The following is a 23,026-nucleotide window of genomic DNA, read 5'->3' on the forward strand; positions in this document are numbered from 1 at the left end:
CCACCCAGTCTAATCCCACTCTCCCCCCTCACTCCCCGCTCCCTTTAATATCCGACCCAGTCTAATCCCACTCTCCCCCCTCACTCCCCGCGCCCTTTAATATCCCACCCAATCTAATCCCACTCTCCCCCCTCACTCCCCGCTCCCTTTAATATCCCACCCAGTCTAATCCCACTCTCCCCCTCACTCCCCGCTCCCTTTAATATCCCACCCAGTCTAATCCCACTCTCTTCCCTCACTCCCCACTCCCTTAAATATCCCACCCAGTCTAATCCCACTCTCCCCCGTCACTCCCCGCTCCCTTTAATATCCCACCCAGTCTAATCCCACTCTCCCCCCTCACTCCCCGCTCCCTTTAATACCCCACCCAGTCTAATCCCACTCTCTGCCCTCACTCCCCGCTCCCTTTAATATCCCACCCAGTCTAATCCCACTCTCCCCCGTCACTCCCCGCTCCCTTTAATATCCCACCCAGTCTAATCCCACTCTCCCCCCTCACTCCCCGCTCCCTTTAATATCCCACCCAGTCTAATCCCACTCTCCCCCTCACTCCCCGCTCCCTTTAATATCCCACCCAATCTAATCCCACTCTCCCCCCTCACTCCCCGCTCCCTTTAATATCCCACCCAGTCTAATCCCACTCTCCCCCCTCACTCCCTGCTCCCTTTAATATCCCATCCAGTCTAATCCTACTCTCCCCCCTCACTCCCCGCTCCCTTTAATACCCCACCCAGTCTAATCCCACTCTCCCACTCACTCCCCGCTCCCTTTAATATCCCACCCAGTCTTATCCCACTCTCCCCCCTCACTCCCCACTCCCTTTAATATCCCACCCAGTCTAATCCCACTCTCCCCCCTCACTCCCCGCTCCCTTTAATATCCCACCCGGTCTAATCCCACTCCCCCGCCCCTCACTCCCCGCTCCCTTTAATATCCCACCCAGTCTAATCCCACTCTCCGCTTCACTCCCCGCTCCCTTTAATATCCCACCCAGTCTAATCCCTCTCTTCCCCCTCACTCCCCGCTCCCTTTAATATCCCACCCAGTGTAATCCCAATCTCCCCCCTCACTCCCCACTCCCTTTAATATCCCACCCAGTCTAATCCCACTCTCCCCCTCAGTCCCTGCTCCGTTTAATATCCCACCCAATCTAATCCCACTGTCCGCCCTCACTCCCCACTCCCTTTAATATCCCACCCAGTCTAATCCCACTCTCCCCCCTCACTCCCCGCTCCCTTTAATATCCGACCCAGTCTAATCCCACTCTCCCCCCTCACTCCCCGCGCCCTTTAATATCCCACCCAATCTAATCCCACTCTCCCCCCTCACTCCCCGCTCCCTTTAATATCCCACCCAGTCTAATTCCACTCTCCCCCTCACTCCCCGCTCCCTTTAATATCCCACCCAGTCTAATCCCACTCTCTTCCCTCACTCCCCACTCCCTTTAATATCCCACCCAGTCTAATCGCACTCTCCCCCGTCACTCCCCGCTCCCTTTAATATCCCACCCAGTCTAATCCCACTCTCCCCCCTCACTCCCCGCTCCCTTTAATACCCCACCCAGTCTAATCCCACTCTCTGCCCTCACTCCCCGCTCCCTTTAATATCCCACCCAGTCTAATCCCACTCTCCCCCCTCACTCCCCGCTCCCTTTAATATCCCACCCAGTCTAATCCCACTCTCCCCCTCACTCCCCGCTCCCTATAATATCCCACCCAATCTAATCCCACTCTCCCCCCTCACTCCCCGCTCCCTTTAATATCCCACCCAGTCTAATCCCACTGTCTTACCTCACTCCCCACTCCCTTTAATATCCCACCCAGTCTAATCCCACTCTCCCCCGTCACTCCCCGCTCCCTTTAATATCCCACCCAGTCTAATCCCACTCTCCCCCCTCACTCCCCGCTCCCTTTAATACCCCACCCAGTCTAATCCCACTCTCGCCCCTCACTCCCCGCTCCCTTTAATATCCCACCCAGTCTAATCCCACTTCCCCCCTCACTCCCCACTCCCTTTAATATCCCACCCAGTCTAATCCCACTCACCCCCCTCACTCCCCGCTCCCTTTAATATCCCACCCGGTCTAATGCCACTCCCCACCCCTCACTCCCCGCTCCCTTTAATATCCCACCCAGCCTAATCCCACTCTCTTCCCTCACTCCTCGCTCCCTTTAATATCCCACCCAGTCTAATCCCACTCTCCCCCCTCACTCCCCGCTCCCTTTAATATCCCACCCAGTCTAATCCCACTCCCCCCCCCTCACTCCCCGCTCCCTTTAATATCCCAACCTGTCAAATCCCACTCTCCCCCCTCACTCCCCACTCCCTTTAATATCCCACCCAATCTAATCCCACTCTCCACCCTCACTCCCCGCTCCCTTTAATATCCCACCCAGTCTAATCCCACTCTCGCCCCTCACTCCCCGCTCCCTTTAATACCCCACCCAGTCTAATCCCACTCTCCCCCTCACTCCCCGCTCCCTTTAATATCCCACCCAGTCTAATCCCACTCTCCCCCATCACTCCCCGCTCCCTTTAATATCCCACCCGGTCTAATCCCACTCCCCCGCCCCTCACTCCCCGCTCCCTTTAATATCCCACCCAGTCTAATCCCACTCTCCGCTTCACTCCCCGCTCCCTTTAATATCCCACCCAGTCTAATCCCACTCTTCCCCCTCACTCCCCGCTCCCTTTAATATCCCACCCAGTCTAATCCCACTCTCCCCCCTCACTCCCCACTCCCTTTAATATCCCACCCAGTCTAATCCCACTCTCCCCCTCACTCCCTGCTCCGTTTAATATCCCACCCAATCTAATCCCACTGTCCGCCCTCACTCCCCACTCCCATTAATATCCCACCCAGTCTAATCCCACTCTCCCCCTCACTCCCCGCTCCCTTTAATATCCCACCCAGTCTAATCCCACTCTCCCCCTCACTCCCCGCTCCCTTTAATACCCCACCCAGTCTAATCCCACTCTCTGCCCTCACTCCCTGCTCCCTTTAATATCCCACCCAGTCTAATCCCACTCTCCGCCCTCACTCCCCACTCCCTTTAATATCCCACCCAGTCAAATCCCACTCTCCACCCTCACTCCCCACTCCCTTTAATATCCCACACAGTCTAATCCCACTCTCCCCCCTCACTCCCAGCTCCCTTTAATATCCGACCCAGTCTAATCCCACTCTCTGCCCTCACTCCCCGCTCCCTTTAATATCCCACCCAGTCTAATCCCACTCTCCGCCCTGACTCCCCACTCCCTTTAATATCCCACCCAGTCTAATCCCACTCTCCACCCTCACTCCCCACTCCCTTTAATATCCCACCCAGTCTAATCCCACTCTCCCCCCTCACTCCCCGCTCCCTTTAATATCCGACCCAGTCTAATCCCACTCTCCCCCCTCACTCCCCGCGCCCTTTAATATCCCACCCAATCTAATCCCACTCTCCCCCCTCACTCCCCGCTCCCTTTAATATCCCACCCAGTCTAATCCCACTCTCCCCCTCACTCCCCGCTCCCTTTAATATCCCACCCAATCTAATCCCACTCTCCCCCCTCACTCCCCGCTCCCTTTAATATCCCACCCAGTCTAATCCCACTCTCTTCCCTCACTCCCCACTCCCTTTAATATCCCACCCAGTCTAATCCCACTCTCCCCCGTCACTCCCCGCTCCCTTTAATATCCCACCCAGTCTAATCCCACTCTCCCCCTCACTCCCCGCTCCCTTTAATACCCCACCCAGTCTAATCCCACTCTCCCCCCTCACTCCCCGCTCCCTTTAATATCCCACCCAGTCTAATCCCACTTCCCCCCTCACTCCCCACTCCCTTTAATATCCCACCCAGTCTAATCCCACTCACCCCCCTCACTCCCCGCTCCCTTTAATATCCCACCCTGTCTAATGCCACTCCCCCCCCTCACTCCCCGCTCCCTTTAATATCCCACCCAGCCTAATCCCACTCTCTTCCCTCACTCCTCGCTCCCATTAATATCCCACCCAGTGTAATCCCACTCTCCCCCCTCACTCCCCGCTCCCTTTAATATCCCACCCGGTCTAATCCCACTCCCCCCCCCTCACTCCCCGCTCCCTTTAATATCCCACCCTGTCTAATCCCACTCTCCCCCCTCACTCCCCACTCCCTTTAATATCCCACCCAATCTAATCCCACTCTCCCCCCTCACTCCCCGCTCCCTTTAATATCCCACCCAGTCTAATCCCACTCTCGCCCCTCACTCCCCGCTCCCTTTAATACCCCACCCAGTCTAATCCCACTCTCCCCCTCACTCCCCGCTCCCTTTAATATCCCACCCAGTCTAATCCCACTCTCCCCCATCACTCCCCGCTCCCTTTAATATCCCACCCGGTCTAATCCCACTCCCCCGCCCCTCACTCCCCGCTCCCTTTAATATCCCACCCAGTCTAATCCCACTCTCCCCTGCCCTCCCCGCTCCCTTTAATATCCCACCCAGTCTAATCCCACTCTTCCCCCTCACTCCCCGCTCCCTTTAATATCCCACCCAGTGTAATCCCACTCTCCCCCCTCACTCCCCACTCCCTTTAATATCCCACCCAGTCTAATCCCACTCTCCCCCTCACTCCCTGCTCCGTTTAATATCCCACCCAATCTAATCCCACTGTCCGCCCTCACTCCCCACTCCCATTAATATCCCACCCAGTCTAATCCCACTCTCCCCCTCACTCCCCGCTCCCTTTAATATCCCACCCAGTCTAATCCCACTCTCCCCCTCACTCCCCGCTCCCTTTAATACCCCACCCAGTCTAATCCCACTCTCTGCCCTCACTCCCTGCTCCCTTTAATATCCCACCCAGTCTAATCCCCCTCTCCGCCCTCACTCCTCACTCCCTTTAATATCCCACCCAGTCTAATCCCACTCTCCACCCTCACTCCCCACTCCCTTTAATATCCCACCCAGTCTAATCCCACTCTCCCCCCTCACTCCCCGCTCCTTTTAATATCCGACCCAGTCTAATCCCACTCTCTGCCCTCACTCCCTGCTCCCTTTAATATCCCACCCAGTCTAATCCCACTGTCCGCCCTCACTCCCCACTCCCTTTAATATCCCACCCAGTCTAATCCCACTCTCCACCCTCACTCCCCACTCCCTTTAATATCCCACCCAGTCTAATCCCACTCTCCCCCCTCACTCCCCGCTCCCTTTAATATCCGACCCAGTCTAATCCCACTCTCCCCCCTCACTCCCCGCGCCCTTTAATATCCCACCCAATCTAATCCCACTCTCCCCCCTCACTCCCCGCTCCCTTTAATATCCCACCCAGTCTAATCCCACTCTCCCCCTCACTCCCCGCTCCCTTTAATATCCCACCCAGTCTAATCCCACTCTCTTCCCTCACTCCCCACTCCCTTAAATATCCCACCCAGTCTAATCCCACTCTCCCCCGTCACTCCCCGCTCCCTTTAATATCCCACCCAGTCTAATCCCACTCTCCCCCCTCACTCCCCGCTCCCTTTAATACCCCACCCAGTCTAATCCCACTCTCTGCCCTCACTCCCCGCTCCCTTTAATATCCCACCCAGTCTAATCCCACTCTCCCCCGTCACTCCCCGCTCCCTTTAATATCCCACCCAGTCTAATCCCACTCTCCCCCCTCACTCCCCGCTCCCTTTAATATCCCACCCAGTCTAATCCCACTCTCCCCCTCACTCCCCGCTCCCTTTAATATCCCACCCAATCTAATCCCACTCTCCCCCCTCACTCCCCGCTCCCTTTAATATCCCACCCAGTCTAATCCCACTCTCTTCCCTCACTCCCCACTCCCTTTAATATCCCACCCAGTCTAATCCCACTCTCCCCCTCACTCCCCGCTCCCTTTAATATCCCACCCAGTCTAATCCCACTCTCCCCCTCACTCCCCGCTCCCTTTAATACCCCACCCAGTCTAATCCCACTCTCTGCCCTCACTCCCTGCTCCCTTTAATATCCCACCCAGTCTAATCCCACTCTCCGCCCTCACTCCTCACTCCCTTTAATATCCCACCCAGTCTAATCCCACTCTCCACCCTCACTCCCCACTCCCTTTAATATCCCACCCAGTCTAATCCCACTCTCCCCCCTCACTCCCCGCTCCCTTTAATATCCGACCCAGTCTAATCCCACTCTCTGCCCTCACTCCCTGCTCCCTTTAATATCCCACCCAGTCTAATCCCACTGTCCGCCCTCACTCCCCACTCCCTTTAATATCCCACCCAGTCTAATCCCACTCTCCACCCTCACTCCCCACTCCCTTTAATATCCCACCCAGTCTAATCCCACTCTCCCCCCTCACTCCCCGCTCCCTTTAATATCCGACCCAGTCTAATCCCACTCTCCCCCCTCACTCCCCGCGCCCTTTAATATCCCACCCAATCTAATCCCACTCTCCCCCCTCACTCCCCGCTCCCTTTAATATCCCACCCAGTCTAATCCCACTCTCCCCCTCACTCCCCGCTCCCTTTAATATCCCACCCAGTCTAATCCCACTCTCTTCCCTCACTCCCCACTCCCTTAAATATCCCACCCAGTCTAATCCCACTCTCCCCCGTCACTCCCCGCTCCCTTTAATATCCCACCCAGTCTAATCCCACTCTCCCCCCTCACTCCCCGCTCCCTTTAATACCCCACCCAGTCTAATCCCACTCTCTGCCCTCACTCCCCGCTCCCTTTAATATCCCACCCAGTCTAATCCCACTCTCCCCCGTCACTCCCCGCTCCCTTTAATATCCCACCCAGTCTAATCCCACTCTCCCCCCTCACTCCCCGCTCCCTTTAATATCCCACCCAGTCTAATCCCACTCTCCCCCTCACTCCCCGCTCCCTTTAATATCCCACCCAATCTAATCCCACTCTCCCCCCTCACTCCCCGCTCCCTTTAATATCCCACCCAGTCTAATCCCACTCTCTTCCCTCACTCCCCACTCCCTTTAATATCCCACCCAGTCTAATCCCACTCTCCCCCTCAGTCCCTGCTCCGTTTAATATCCCACCCAATCTAATCCCACTGTCCGCCCTCACTCCCCACTCCCATTAATATCCCACCCAGTCTAATCCCACTCTCCCCCTCACTCCCCGCTCCCTTTAATATCCCACCCAGTCTAATCCCACTCTCCACCCTCACTCCCCACTCCCTTTAATATCCCACCCAGTCTAATCCCACTCTCCACCCTCACTCCCCACTCCCTTTAATATCCCACACAGTCTAATCCCACTCTCCCACCTCACTCCCCGCTCCCTTTAATATCCGACCCAGTCTAATCCCACTCTCTGCCCTCACTCCCTGCTCGCTTTAATATCCCACCCAGTCTAATCCCACTCTCCGCCCTCACTCCCCACTCCCTTTAATATCCCACCCAGTCTAATCCCACTCTCCACCCTCACTCCCCACTCCCTTTAATATCCCACCCAGTCTAATCCCACTCTCCCCCCTCACTCCCCGCTCCCTTTAATATCCGACCCAGTCTAATCCCACTCTCCCCCCTCACTCCCCGCGCCCTTTAATATCCCACCCAATCTAATCCCACTCTCCCCCCTCACTCCCCGCTCCCTTTAATATCCCACCCAGTCTAATCCCACTCTCCCCCTCACTCCCCGCTCCCTTTAATATCCCACCCAGTCTAATCCCACTCTCTTCCCTCACTCCCCACTCCCTTTAATATCCCACCCAGTCTAATCGCACTCTCCCCCGTCACTCCCCGCTCCCTTTAATATCCCACCCAGTCTAATCCCACTCTCCCCCCTCACTCCCCGCTCCCTTTAATACCCCACCCAGTCTAATCCCACTCTCTGCCCTCACTCCCCGCTCCCTTTAATATCCCACCCAGTCTAATCCCACTCTCCCCCCTCACTCCCCGCTCCCTTTAATATCCCACCCAGTCTAATCCCACTCTCCCCCTCACTCCCCGCTCCCTTTAATATCCCACCCAATCTAATCCCACTCTCCCCCCTCACTCCCCGCTCCCTTTAATATCCCACCCAGTCTAATCCCACTCTCTTACCTCACTCCCCACTCCCTTTAATATCCCACCCAGTCTAATCCCACTCTCCCCCGTCACTCCCCGCTCCCTTTAATATCCCACCCAGTCTAATCCCACTCTCCCCCCTCACTCCCCGCTCCCTTTAATACCCCACCCAGTCTAATCCCACTCTCCCCCCTCACTCCCCGCTCCCTTTAATATCCCACCCAGTCTAATCCCACTTCCCCCCTCACTCCCCACTCCCTTTAATATCCCACCCAGTCTAATCCCACTCACCCCCCTCACTCCCCGCTCCCTTTAATATCCCACCCGGTCTAATGCCACTCCCCCCCCCTCACTCCCCGCTCCCTTTAATATCCCACCCAGCCTAATCCCACTCTCTTCCCTCACTCCTCGCTCCCTTTAATATCCCACCCAGTCTAATCCCACTCTCCCCCCTCACTCCCCGCTCCCTTTAATATCCCACCCGGTCTAATCCCACTCCCCCCCCCTCACTCCCCGCTCCCTTTAATATCCCAACCTGTCAAATCCCACTCTCCCCCCTCACTCCCCACTCCCTTTAATATCCCACCCAATCTAATCCCACTCTCCCCCCTCACTCCCCGCTCCCTTTAATATCCCACCCAGTCTAATCCCACTCTCGCCCCTCACTCCCCGCTCCCTTTAATACCCCACCCAGTCTAATCCCACTCTCCCCCTCACTCCCCGCTCCCTTTAATATCCCACCCAGTCTAATCCCACTCTCCCCCATCACTCCCCGCTCCCTTTAATATCCCACCCAGTCTAATCCCACTCTCCACCCTCACTCCCCACTCCCTTTAATATCCCACCCAGTCTAATCCCACTCTCCCCCCTCACTCCCCGCTCCCTTTAATATCCGACCCAGTCTAATCCCACTCTCCCCCCTCACTCCCCGCGCCCTTTAATATCCCACCCAATCTAATCCCACTCTCCCCCCTCACTCCCCGCTCCCTTTAATATCCCACCCAGTCTAATCCCACTCTCCCCCTCACTCCCCGCTCCCTTTAATATCCCACCCAGTCTAATCCCACTCTCTTCCCTCACTCCCCACTCCCTTTAATATCCCACCCAGTCTAATCGCACTCTCCCCCGTCACTCCCCGCTCCCTTTAATATCCCACCCAGTCTAATCCCACTCTCCCCCCTCACTCCCCGCTCCCTTTAATACCCCACCCAGTCTAATCCCACTCTCTGCCCTCACTCCCCGCTCCCTTTAATATCCCACCCAGTCTAATCCCACTCTCCCCCCTCACTCCCCGCTCCCTTTAATATCCCACCCAGTCTAATCCCACTCTCCCCCTCACTCCCCGCTCCCTTTAATATCCCACCCAATCTAATCCCACTCTCCCCCCTCACGCCCCGCTCCCTTTAATATCCCACCCAGTCTAATCCCACTCTCTTACCTCACTCCCCACTCCCTTTCATATCCCACCCAGTCTAATCCCACTCTCCCCCGTCACTCCCCGCTCCCTTTAATATCCCACCCAGTCTAATCCCACTCTCCCCCCTCACTCCCCGCTCCCTTTAATACCCCACCCAGTCTAATCCCACTCTCGCCCCTCACTCCCCGCTCCCTTTAATATCCCACCCAGTCTAATCCCACTTCCCCCCTCACTCCCCACTCCCTTTAATATCCCACCCAGTCTAATCCCACTCACCCCCCTCACTCCCCGCTCCCTTTAATATCCCACCCGGTCTAATGCCACTCCCCACCCCTCACTCCCCGCTCCCTTTAATATCCCACCCAGCCTAATCCCACTCTCTTCCCTCACTCCTCGCTCACTTTAATATCCCACCCAGTCTAATCCCACTCTCCCCCCTCACTCCCCGCTCCCTTTAATATCCCACCCGGTCTAATCCCACTCCCCCCCCCTCACTCCCCGCTCCCTTTAATATCCCAACCTGTCAAATCCCACTCTCCCCCCTCACTCCCCACTCCCTTTAATATCCCACCCAATCTAATCCCACTCTCCCCCCTCACTCCGCACTCCCATTAATATCCCACCCAGTCTAATCCCACTCTCCCCCTCACTCCCCGCTCCCTTTAATATCCCACCCAGTCTAATCCCACTCTCCCCCTCACTCCCCGCTCCCTTTAATACCCCACCCAGTCTAATCCCACTCTCTGCCCTCACTCCCTGCTCCCTTTAATATCCCACCCAGTCTAATCCCACTCTCCGCCCTCACTCCCCACTCCCTTTAATATCCCACCCAGTCTAATCCCACTCTCCACCCTCACTCCCCACTCCCTTTAATATCCCACACAGTCTAATCCCACTCTCGCCCCTCACTCCCCGCTCCCTTTAATACCCCACCCAGTCTAATCCCACTCTCCCCCTCACTCCCCGCTCCCTTTAATATCCCACCCAGTCTAATCCCACTCACCCCCCTCACTCCCCGCTCCCTTTAATATCCCACCCGGTCTAATGCCACTCCCCCCCCCTCAGTCCCCGCTCCCTTTAATATCCCACCCAGCCTAATCCCACTCTCTTTCCTCACTCCTCGCTCCCTTTAATATCCCACCCAATCTAATCCCACTCTCCCCCCTCACTCCCCGCTCCCTTTAATATCCCACCCGGTCTTATCCCACTCCCCCCCCTCACTCCCCGCTCCCTTTAATATCCCACCCTGTTTAATCCCACTCTCCCCCATCACTCCCCGCTCCCTTTAATATCCCACCCGGTCTAATCCCTCTCCCCCGCCCCTCACTCCCCGCTCCCTTTAATATCCCACCCAGTCTAATCCCACTCTCCGCTTCACTCCCCGCTTCCTTTAATATCCCACCCAGTCTAATCCCACTCTTCCCCCTCACTCCCCGCTCCCTTTAATATCCCACCCAGTCTAATCCCACTCTCGCCCCTCACTCCCCACTCCCTTTAATATCCCACCCAGTCTAATCCCACTCTCCCCCTCACTCCCTGCTCCGTTTAATATCTCACCCAATCTAATCCCACTGTCCGCCCTCACTCCCCACTCCCATTAATATCCCACCCAGTCTAATCCCACTCTCCCCCTCACTCCCCGCTCCCTTTAATATCCCACCCAGTGTAATCCCACTCTCCCCCTCACTCCCCGCTCCCTTTAATACCCCACCCAGTCTAATCCCACTCTCTGCCCTCACTCCCTGCTCCCTTTAATATCCCACCCAGTCTAATCCCACTCTCCGCCCTCACTCCCCACTCCCTTTAATATCCCACCCAGTCTAATCCCACTCTCCACCCTCACTCCCCACTCCCTTTAATATCCCACCCAGTCTAATCCCACTCTCCCCCATCACTCCCCGCTCCCTTTAATATCCCACCCAGTCTAATCCCACTCTCCCCCCTCACTCCCCGCTCCCTTTAATATCCGACCCAGTCTAATCCCACTCTCTGCCCTCACTCCCTGCTCCCTTTAATATCCCACCCAGTCTAATCCCACTGTCCGCCCTCACTCCCCACTCCCTTTAATATCCCACCCAGTCTAATCCCACTCTCCACCCTCACTCCCCACTCCCTTTAATATCCCACCCAGTCTAATCCCACTCTCCCCCCTCACTCCCCGCTCCCTTTAATATCCGACCCAGTCTAATCCCACTCTCCCCCCTCACTCCCCGCGCCCTTTAATATCCCACCCAATCTAATCCCACTCTCCCCCCTCACTCCCCGCTCCCTTTAATATCCCACCCAGTCTAATCCCACTCTCCCCCTCACTCCCCGCTCCCTTTAATATCCCACCCAGTCTAATCCCACTCTCTTCCCTCACTCCCCACTCCCTTAAATATCCCACCCAGTCTAATCCCACTCTCCCCCGTCACTCCCCGCTCCCTTTAATATCCCACCCAGTCTAATCCCACTCTCCCCCCTCACTCCCCGCTCCCTTTAATACCCCACCCAGTCTAATCCCACTCTCTGCCCTCACTCCCCGCTCCCTTTAATATCCCACCCAGTCTAATCCCACTCTCCCCCCTCACTCCCCGCTCCCTTTAATATCCCACCCAGTCTAATCCCACTCTCCCCCTCACTCCCCGCTCCCTTTAATATCCCACCCAGTCTAATCCCACTCTCTTCCCTCACTCCCCACTCCCTTTAATATCCCACCCAGTCTAATCCCACTCTCCCCGTCACTCCCCGCTCCCTTTAATATCCCACCCAGTCTAATCCCACTCTCCCCCCTCACTCCCCGCTCCCTTTAATACCCCACCCAGTCTAATCCCACTCTCCCCCCTCACTCCCCGCTCCCTTTAATATCCCACCCAGTCTAATCCCACTTCCCCCCTCACTGCCCACTCCCTTTAATATCCCACCCAGTCTAATCCCACTCTCCCCCATCACTCCCCGCTCCCTTTAATATCCCACCCGGTCTAATCCCACTCCCCCGCCCCTCACTCCCCGCTCCCTTTAATATCCCACCCAGTCTAATCCCACTCTCCCCTTCACTCCCCGCTCCCTTTAATATCCCACCCAGTCTAATCCCACTCTTCCCCTTCACTCCCCGCTCCCTTTAATATCCCACCCAGTGTAATCCCACTCTCCCCCCTCACTCCCCACTCCCTTTAATATCCCACCCAGTCTAATCCCACTCTCCCCCTCACTCCCTGCTCCGTTTAATATCCCACCCAATTTAATCCCACTGTCCGCCCTCACTCCGCACTCCCATTAATATCCCACCCAGTCTAATCCCACTCTCCCCCTCACTCCCCGCTCCCTTTAATATCCCACCCAGTCTAATCCCACTCTCCCCCTCACTCCCCGCTCCCTTTAATACCCCACCCAGTCTAATCCCACTCTCTGCCCTCACTCCCTGCTCCCTTTAATATCCCACCCAGTCTAATCCCACTCTCCGCCCTCACTCCCCACTCCCTTTAATATCCCACCCAGTCTAATCCCACTCTCCACCCTCACTCCCCACTCCCTTTAATATCCCACACAGTCTAATCCCACTCTCGCCCCTCACTCCCCGCTCCCTTTAATACCCCACCCAGTCTAATCCCACTCTCCCCCTCACTCCCCGCTCCCTTTAATATCCCACCCAGTCTAATCCCACTCTCCCCCATCACTCCCCGCTCCCTTTAATATCCCACCCGGTCTAATCCCACTCCCCCGCCCCTCACTCCCCGCTCCCTTTAATATCCCACCCAGTCTAATCCCACTCTCTTCCCTCACTCCCCACTCCCTTTAATATCCCACCCAGTCTAATCCCACTCTCCCCCGTCACTCCCCGCTCCCTTTAATATCCCACCCAGTCTAATCCCACTCTCCCGCCTCACTCCCCGCTCCCTTTAATACCCCACCCAGTCTAATCCCACTCTCTGCCCTCACTCCCCGCTCCCTTTAATATCCCACCCAGTCTAATCCCACTCTCCCCCCTCACTCCCCGCTCCATTTAATATCCCACCCAGTCTAATCCCACTCTCCGCCTCACTCCCCGCTCCCTTTAATATCCCACCCAATCTAATCCCACTCTCCCCCCTCACTCCCCGCTCCCTTTAATATCCCACCCAGTCTAATCCCACTCTCTTCCCTCACTCCCCGCTCCCTTTAATATCCCACCCGGTCTAATGCCACTCCCCCCCCCTCACTCCCCGCTCCCTTTAATATCCCACCCAGCCTAATCCCACTCTCTTTCCTCACTCCTCGCTCCCTTTAATATCCCACCCAATCTAATCCCACTTTCCCCCCTCACTCCCCGCTCCCTTTAATACCCCACCCAGTCTAATCCCACTCTCTGCCCTCACTCCCCGCTCCCTTTAATATCCCACCCAGTCTAATCCCACTCTCCCCCCTCACTCCCCGCTCCCTTTAATATCCCACCCAGTCTAATCCCACTCTCCCCCTCACTCCCCGCTCCCTTTAATATCCCACCCAGTCTAATCCCACTCTCTTCCCTCACTCCCCACTCCCTTTAATATCCCACCCAGTCTAATCCCACTCTCCCCGTCACTCCCCGCTCCCTTTAATATCCCACCCAGTCTAATCCCACTCTCCCCCCTCACTCCCCGCTCCCTTTAATACCCCACCCAGTCTAATCCCACTCTCCCCCCTCACTCCCCGCTCCCTTTAATATCCCACCCAGTCTAATCCCACTTCCCCCCTCACTGCCCACTCCCTTTAATATCCCACCCAGTCTAATCCCACTCTCCCCCATCACTCCCCGCTCCCTTTAATATCCCACCCGGTCTAATCCCACTCCCCCGCCCCTCACTCCCCGCTCCCTTTAATATCCCACCCAGTCTAATCCCACTCTCCCCTTCACTCCCCGCTCCCTTTAATATCCCACCCAGTCTAATCCCACTCTTCCCCTTCACTCCCCGCTCCCTTTAATATCCCACCCAGTGTAATCCCACTCTCCCCCCTCACTCCCCACTCCCTTTAATATCCCACCCAGTCTAATCCCACTCTCCCCCTCACTCCCTGCTCCGTTTAATATCCCACCCAATTTAATCCCACTGTCCGCCCTCACTCCGCACTCCCATTAATATCCCACCCAGTCTAATCCCACTCTCCCCCTCACTCCCCGCTCCCTTTAATATCCCACCCAGTCTAATCCCACTCTGCCCCTCACTCCCCGCTCCCTTTAATACCCCACCCAGTCTAATCCCACTCTCTGCCCTCACTCCCTGCTCCCTTTAATATCCCACCCAGTCTAATCCCACTCTCCGCCCTCACTCCCCACTCCCTTTAATATCCCACCCAGTCTAATCCCACTCTCCACCCTCACTCCCCACTCCCTTTAATATCCCACACAGTCTAATCCCACTCTCGCCCCTCACTCCCCGCTCCCTTTAATACCCCACCCAGTCTAATCCCACTCTCCCCCTCACTCCCCGCTCCCTTTAATATCCCACCCAGTCTAATCCCACTCTCCCCCATCACTCCCCGCTCCCTTTAATATCCCACCCGGTCTAATCCCACTCCCCCGCCCCTCACTCCCCGCTCCCTTTAATATCCCACCCAGTCTAATCCCACTCTCTTCCCTCACTCCCCACTCCCTTTAATATCCCACCCAGTCTAATCCCACTCTCCCCCGTCACTCCCCGCTCCCTTTAATATCCCACCCAGTCTAATCCCACTCTCCCGCCTCACTCCCCTCTCCCTTTAATACCCCACCCAGTCTAATCCCACTCTCTGCCCTCACTCCCCGCTCCCTTTAATATCCCACCCAGTCTAATCCCACTCTCCCCCCTCACTCCCCGCTCCATTTAATATCCCACCCAGTCTAATCCCACTCTCCGCCTCACTCCCCGCTCCCTTTAATATCCCACCCAATCTAATCCCACTCTCCCCCCTCACTCCCCGCTCCCTTTAATATCCCACCCAGTCTAATCCCACTCTCTTCCCTCACTCCCCGCTCCCTTTAATATCCCACCCGGTCTAATGCCACTCCCCCCCCCTCACTCCCCGCTCCCTTTAATATCCCACCCAGCCTAATCCCACTCTCTTTCCTCACTCCTCGCTCCCTTTAATATCCCACCCAATCTAATCCCACTTTCCCCCCTCACTCCCCGCTCCCTTTAATATCCCACCCGGTCTTATCCCACTCCCCCCCCTCACTCCCCGCTCCCTTTAATATCCCACCCTGTTTAATCCCACTCTCCCCCATCACTCCCCGCTCCCTTTAATATCCCACCCGGTCTAATCCCTCTCCCCCGCCCCTCACTCCCCGCTCCCTTTAATATCCCACCCAGTCTAATCCCACTCTCCGCTTCACTCCCCGCTTCCTTTAATATCCCACCCAGTCGAATCCCACTCTTCCCCCTCACTCCCCGCTCCCTTTAATATCCCACCCAGTCTAATCCCACTCTCCCCCCTCACTCCCCACTCCCTTTAATATCCCACCCAGTCTAATCCCACTCTCCCCCTCACTCCCTGCTCCGTTTAATATCTCACCCAATCTAATCCCACTGTCCGCCCTCACTCCCCACTCCCATTAATATCCCACCCAGTCTAATCCCACTCTCCCCCTCACTCCCCGCTCCCTTTAATATCCCACCCAGTCTAATCCCACTCTCCCCCTCACTCCCCGCTCCCTTTAATACACCACCCAGTCTAATCCCACTCTCTGCCCTCACTCCCTGCTCCCTTTAATATCCCACCCAGTCTAATCCCACTCTCCGCCCTCACTCCCCACTCCCTTTAATATCCCACCCAGTCTAATCCCACTCTCCACCCTCACTCCCCACTCCCTTTAATATCCCACACAGTCTAATCCCACTCTCCCACCTCACTCCCCGCTCCCTTTAATATCCGACCCAGTCTAATCCCTCTCTCTGCCCTCACTCCCTGCTCCCTTTAATATCCCACCCAGTCTAATCCCACTCTCCGCCCTCACTCCCCACTCCCTTTAATATCCCACCCAGTCTAATCCCACTCTCCACCCTCACTCCCCACTCCCTTTAATATCCCACCCAGTCTAATCCCACTCTCCCCCCTCACTCCCCGCGCCCTTTATTATCCCACCCAGTCTAATCCCACTCTTCCCCCTCACTCCCCGCTCCCTTTAATATCCCACCCAATCTAATCCCACTCTCCCCCCTCACTCCCCGCTCCCTTTAATATCCCACCCAGTCTAATCCCACTCTCTTCCCTCACTCCCCACTCCCTTTGATATCCCACCCAGTCTAATCCCACTCTCCCCCGTCACTCCCCGCTCCCTTTAATATCCCACCCAGTCTAATCCCACTCTCCCCCCTCACTCCCCGCTCCCTTTAATACCCCACCCAGTCTAATCCCACTCTCTGCCCTCACTCCCCGCTCCCTTTAATATCCCACCCAGTCTAATCCCACTCTCCCCCCTCACTCCCCGCTCCCTTTAATATCCCACCCAGTCTAATCCCACTCTCCCCCTCACTCCCCGCTCCCTTTAATATCCCACCCAATCTAATCCCACTCTCCCCCCTCACTCCCCGCTCCCTTTAATATTCCACCCAGTCTAATCCCACTCTCTTCCCTCACTCCCCACTCCCTTTAATATCCCACCCAGTCTAATCCCACTCTCTCCCCGTCACTCCCCGCTCCCTTTAATATTCCACCCAGTCTAATCCCACTCTCGCCCCTCACTCCCCGCTCCCTTTAATATCCCACCCAGTCTAATCCCACTCTCCCCCCTCACTCCCCGCTCCCTTTAATATCCCACCCAGTCTAATCCCACTCTCCCCCCTCACTCCCCGCTCCCTTTAATATCCCACCCAGTCTAATCCCACTCTCCCCCCTCACTCCCCGCTCCGTTTTATTTCCCAGTGTCCACCTTCCCCTTGCAGCAGTCCGAAGGCCTCCCACTGTCTTGTTTGCTCCCACGAGCTGATGTGCTCCCCAGGGACCAATGAGGAAGCTGTTGGCCAGCTGTTGACCCTCAGCATCCATGGAATGGTTCCAATTTGAAAAGTAACATTCATATCTCACAATGTCTACCACCAATAAGAGACAATCGAATCACTGCCCCTTAACATTCAATCGTGTTCCCACCACTGACTCCCCCCACTTTCAACATCCTGGGGATTGGTGTTAACCAGAAATTCGACTCGGCTGCCTCTTGAGCTCCTGCAGTGGGCTGACCCTCTGTACCTGCCACACAGATGCCACGCTCTGACCGTCACCAAGAGACTATCTAACCACCACCCCTTGACATTCAATGGTCTTCCCATCTCTGAATCCCCTGCTGTCCACACCCTGGGGGTTACCATTGACCAGAAACTCAGCTGGACTCACCGCATTAATGCAGGGGGCCATTGCAGGTCAGAGGCTGGGAATCCTGCAGCGAGTAACTCCCCTCCTGACTCCCCCCAAAGCCTGTCTCACCACCTACAAGGCACAAGTCAGGAGTGGGATGGAATACCCCCGACTTGCCCCTAGACGGGGGCAGCCCCAACAACACTCAAGAGGCTCGACACCATCCAGGACAGAGCAGCCCCCGCTCGATTGGCACCACATCCACAAACATCCCACTCCCTCCACCCACCGACGCTCAGTCACAGCAGTGTGTACCATCTACAAGATGCTCTGCAGAAACTCACCAAAGATCCTCAGGCAGCACCTTCCAAACCCACCACCCACTTCCATCCCGAAGGACAAGGGGCAGCAGATACATGGGAACATGTCGCTGGGTCAGAATCCTGGAATTCCCTCCCTAAGGACATTGGGAGTTAACTTACAGCACGCGGACTGCAGTGGTTCGACAAGGCAGCTCACCAACACCTTCTCCTTGGGGCGATAAATGCTGACCAGCCTGCGATGCCCATGTCCCATTGGCATGGAATTAACAGAAAATTAGTTTCCTGTGGCTGGCTGAACCTGTCTGTGCACACAGACCCCAGCGCCGTGCCATCTACAAGCAGCCTCCCCTCCTATTGAATGAAGCAGCTGTGTAAACCCTGCACACACTGAGATTCAGTAATTCAGAGTCATACAGCGTGGACACAGACCCTTCGGCCCAACCTGTCCATGCTGACCATAATCCCAAACTAAGCTAGTCCCACCTGCCTGCATTTGGCCGATATCCCTCCAAACATTTCCCATTCATGTATTTTTCATGTCTATTAAATTGTCCCCACATCCACCCCTCCTCTGGAACTTCACTCTAAACGCACAAGCCACTCTCTGTTTAAAAAAAAATGCCCCTCACGTCTTTGCTAAATCGTTCTCTTCTCACCTTAAACATGTGCCTCCTCATCTTGAAATCCCCCACATTAAGGAAAGGACACATATCACTCACTTTATCTATACCTCTCATTATTTTCTAACCCTCTATCAGGTCACCTCTCAACCTCCTACACCCCAGAGAAAAAAGTCCCAGCCTATCCAGCCTCTCATTATAACTTAAACCCTCCATTCCTGGCAACATCCTGGTAAATCTCTTCCAAACCCTCTCCAGCTTCATTATATCCTTCCTGTAACTGGGAGACTAGAACGACGCTCCGTACTCCAGAAGAGGCCTCACCAACTCGTTTTAAAATTCTTAACTTCTAAAACAATTGTTGTGCCCTGTTTTGGGATGTGCAGAGAGTGAAATAAGATGTACAGGGAATAAAATTTTACAGTCTGTACGCTCTGCGTTGACCACTCTGTAACCGACCACCCTGATTCCACTTCCCGTTTCCAGGTTTCGGAAATATCTCGCCCAAGACAGAAGGGGGAAAGATTTTCTGCATTGTCTATGCCTTGGTGGGTATTCCAATGTTTGGCTTTCTCCTGGCCGGTGTTGGTGACCAACTGGGATCTGCCTTGGGGCAGTTGATTGGGAAAGTTGAAGACATTTTCTTGGTGAGCTTTACAGAGAAGCTAGGTTCGGCCCTTCTGCTGCGTGCCGGTCTACCAACTCCACGTCTCCCCTGGTCATCTTAATCCCCTCCTTACCTTTTCCCCCATTCCGTTCCCTTCGTATGTTTATCCAATTGTTCTTTATCAGCTCATCAACACTCTGTTGGACAAGGTCCAACGTTTTGCCGATTCTCTGGTTGAAGAGGTTTCTCCTGAAATCCCCTTCGGATTTACAGTAGTCCTCACTTAAAGTTGTGGTTGGCTCAGGTAAATCACGTCTTTCAGTGAAACAACTTTAAATGAATCACAGGTTCCCATAGGGATCAATGTTAAAGTCAGAGTTAGGTTCCTTCGGACATTTTTTGCCTGGGGAAAAGGATTGCACAGTCGAAATACTGACACAAAAAATGTGCAGCGCTCTGCATTCATAACAGAACTAACTTATAAAACTCAATATGTCACTAACTATAAATTAAAGTATATCCTGGATCATACTTCGAAAAATATTTTGAGTACTTAGTCACCTCTGTTATTAGACAGAACACACTCCATCTAGTGGGAAAGGTGAGTCAGTGCAGGGGTGGCACTGATTCACTTCTGCCACTAGTGGGAGACATTCAGCACTATGTTCTGACTGGTGCCAGAAGAATGGAGTGGCTGAGGGCAAGAAGAAAGGGCAGGAGGCTAGACCAAGACAGGGGCAGGTGTAGACAAGGCATGGAGGGCAGGCAGGGCTATGGTTTATTGGCACACTTCAGTAAATGATGCTGTGACGGTGCGGCACTCCCTCAGCGCTGACCGTCCGACAGTGCCTGCTCCCTCAGCACTGACCCTCTGACAGTGCCCACTCCCTCAGCACTGACCCTCTGACAGTTCCCACTCCCTCAGCACTGACCCTCTGACAGTGCCCGCTCCCTCAGCATTGACCCTCCGACAGTGTGGCGCTCCCTCAGCACTGACCCTCTGTCAGTGCCCATTCCCTCAGCACTGACCGTCCGACAGTGCCCAGTCCTTCAGCACTGACCCTCCAACAGTGCCCATTCCCTCAGCACTGACCCTCCGACAGTGCCCACTCCCTCAGCACTGACCCTCCAACAGTGCCCACTCCCTCAGCACTGACCCTCCGAAAGTGCAGTGCTCCCTCAGCACTGACCCTTGGACAGTGCTCGCTCCCTCAGCACTGACCCTCCGACAGTGCGGCGCTCCCTCAGTGCTGACCCTCCGACAGTGCGGCACTCCCTCAGCACTGGTCCTTGGACAGTGCCCGCTCCCTCAGCACTGACCCTCCAACAGTGTGGCGCTCCCTCAGCACTGACCCTCCGACAATGCCCATTCCCTCAGCGCTGACCGTCCGACAGCGCCCGCTCCCTCAGCACTGACCCTCCCACAGTGCCCGCTCCCTCAGCACTGACCCTCCGAAAGAGCAGTGCTCCCTCAGCACTGACCCTTGGACAGTGCCCGCTCCCTCAGCGCTGATCCTCCGACAGTGCGGTGCTCCCTCAGTTTGCTGTCGTGGTGAGGTGGGTGACCATGTGTGGGCTGTGGAATGTCCTGGGTGTGTTCTCCCATTGTCTGAGATTGATCTCGACCTTTTGCAGAAATGGAAAGTGTCCCCCACTCTCATCCGAGTGCTATCCACCCTGCTCTTCATCCTGATCGGCTGCCTGATGTTTGTGTGCTTCCCCGTGCTGGTTTTCCGATGGATGGAGGATTGGCCTCTCCTGGACTCTGTCTATTTCGTCGTGGTTACCTTGACGACTATCGGATTCGGGGATTACGTGGCAGGTGAGGTGGGTTGGAGCAGGGGAAGAGCGGAAGCGTTGGTGTGGATGGGTCTGGGCATGCCTGGGCTATTGAGACTGTGATGACCGAGCCCTGGCACGGGCCTGGGGATGGGCTGCAGTGCCCGTGGTGCTTAGTGCTATGAGTCCTTCTACCCCAGCCCCAGCGGGCTCCTAGGCCACCTGTGGGCGAGGGCAGAGTTCAAAGTTGGATGGGCATCTCCAAGCCTTGACCTTGACCTCTCAAATGGCCAGTTCCAACAAACCCTAAAATTCCCTTGTGCCTGGAATCAGCTGAGTGAACCATCTCTGATGCATTTCCTGTACATTCTTAATGTGACCAAAATCGTGTGTGTGGCATGCCAGATGGGTTTTCACTAATGCTTTGTAGAGGCAAACCCTCCTCCCTTTTCTATTTCATTTCCCTCGCAATAAATGACTAGATTTCCATTCTCTTTCCTAACCACTTGCTGGACCTGTGTGCTAACTTTCTGTGCTCCAGATCACCCAGATCCCTCTGCGCTGCACAAATAACATGCCACCTTCCTGCTTCTCTAGCCAAATTGGACAAGCCAACATCTGTTGGATATTTTCTTCCCCACTCACTTGGCCTGTCTGTATCCCTCATGTCCGTCACTCAAAGCACCTTTCTAGCAACTGCTATGCTGCTTTATGAAGTCAAATGCCACTCTGCTTTCTTTTAAGAAAACATTAATCAGGTTAAAGGTCTCCTTGTGAGTCTCTTGTGGAAAACCACAAAATCACAAAGCTGTTGCAGAAAATTACCCAAGCCAAATCGAAACATTGCTGAGATAACAAGGTGTAGAGCAGGCCAAGCAGCATCAGATGTGCAGGAAGGCTGACGTTTCGGGCCCAGACCCTTCTTCAGATCTGATATGCTGCTTGACCTGCTGTGTTCATCCAGCTTAACACTTTGTTATCTTGGATTCTCCAGCATCTGCGGTTCCCATTATCCCTTCTTCAGATCGCTGTCCAGTCCCTGTGTTACCCAATGGTCTATGAAAGCATTCTCCATTCTGTTACTGGTTCCTGGCACCCATTCGGTCAGCGCTGGTGAAGGATCAATGCAGTGTCGAGCTGGAGGAGCCCAGCAGGGTCAGGCGGCATCAGAGGAGCAGGAGAGTAGACGTTTCGGCCAGGACTTCCTCCAATGCTGCCTGACTCTGCTGTGCTCCTCCAGCTCTTAACTGTATTGATTCTCCTCCAGCATCTGCAGTTCTTGCTGTCTCTGGTGAAGGATGACAGCTCAGCAAGGGGCAAAGTTGACTTGACCACGAGGTATAGCTCATTTCTCTGATGAAGAATCATTCAGACTCAAAACGTTAGCTTGCTCCCTCTCCATGGATGACCGCCAGCGTTTGTTGTTTTCAGTACATATTCCAGAATCTGCTCATTACGACATAGTTGCTAAAACGCTCAGGCGCCAGGGATGAGACATCAGACCCCATCAGATTCCTGAATTAGACTCTCCTGGTCACTATCTAAGACTGTACTCCATCGTCATGGCTAGGTTGATTTTATTGAACATTATTCCCCTCAAAATGTGTGCAACATCTCCCCACCCCTAACCAGGTTTTTGAACCCACAGCTAATGCACACTTTCAGCTATAGGATGACATATATATTTGTTACTCTCCACCTGTCAATAAATCTCACATATTCAGATGTCCCTATCTCACAATCTTTCCAGGACCCGTTCTCCTCGGAGATTAAGGGTCGTTAACCTCAGCTCTGAAAGCAATTTCCCCGCCAGAGGACCTTTTATCTCACTCATGCCCCTTTGAGGACGATGTCACCGTCGCTAAATCCCATAGTTGGCCCATTCACTTTATCTGGACGACCCTCGATTTTCTGAAAGCCCTTTTGCAGAGGAACCCCTTCCCCACTAACTCAGGGCCTCACCCCGTAACACCTTCCCGGGATTATCCATCATGGAAGATGTCTGCTGTTTTCACACAGGTACATCCTTCCTTGGAGA

At 55.0% G+C, this 23,026-nt stretch overlaps 1 protein-coding gene across 1 annotated transcript in view; it reads left to right on the forward strand.

The window, feature by feature from the left end:
* LOC125449280 (potassium channel subfamily K member 2-like) overlaps window positions 1-23,026 on the forward strand; it is an 86,864-nt gene that overhangs the window by 49,564 nt on the left and 14,274 nt on the right. The window contains exons 4-5 of the mRNA XM_059641504.1: window positions 19,089-19,249; window positions 20,845-21,031. Of these exons, the coding sequence (XP_059497487.1) occupies window positions 19,089-19,249; window positions 20,845-21,031 (348 nt within the window). The remainder of the gene's footprint in view (window positions 1-19,088; window positions 19,250-20,844; window positions 21,032-23,026) is intronic.

Source organism: Stegostoma tigrinum, chromosome 42 (assembly GCF_030684315.1).
Source record: "Stegostoma tigrinum isolate sSteTig4 chromosome 42, sSteTig4.hap1, whole genome shotgun sequence".
In the NCBI taxonomy this organism is placed as follows: domain Eukaryota; kingdom Metazoa; phylum Chordata; class Chondrichthyes; order Orectolobiformes; family Stegostomatidae; genus Stegostoma; species Stegostoma tigrinum.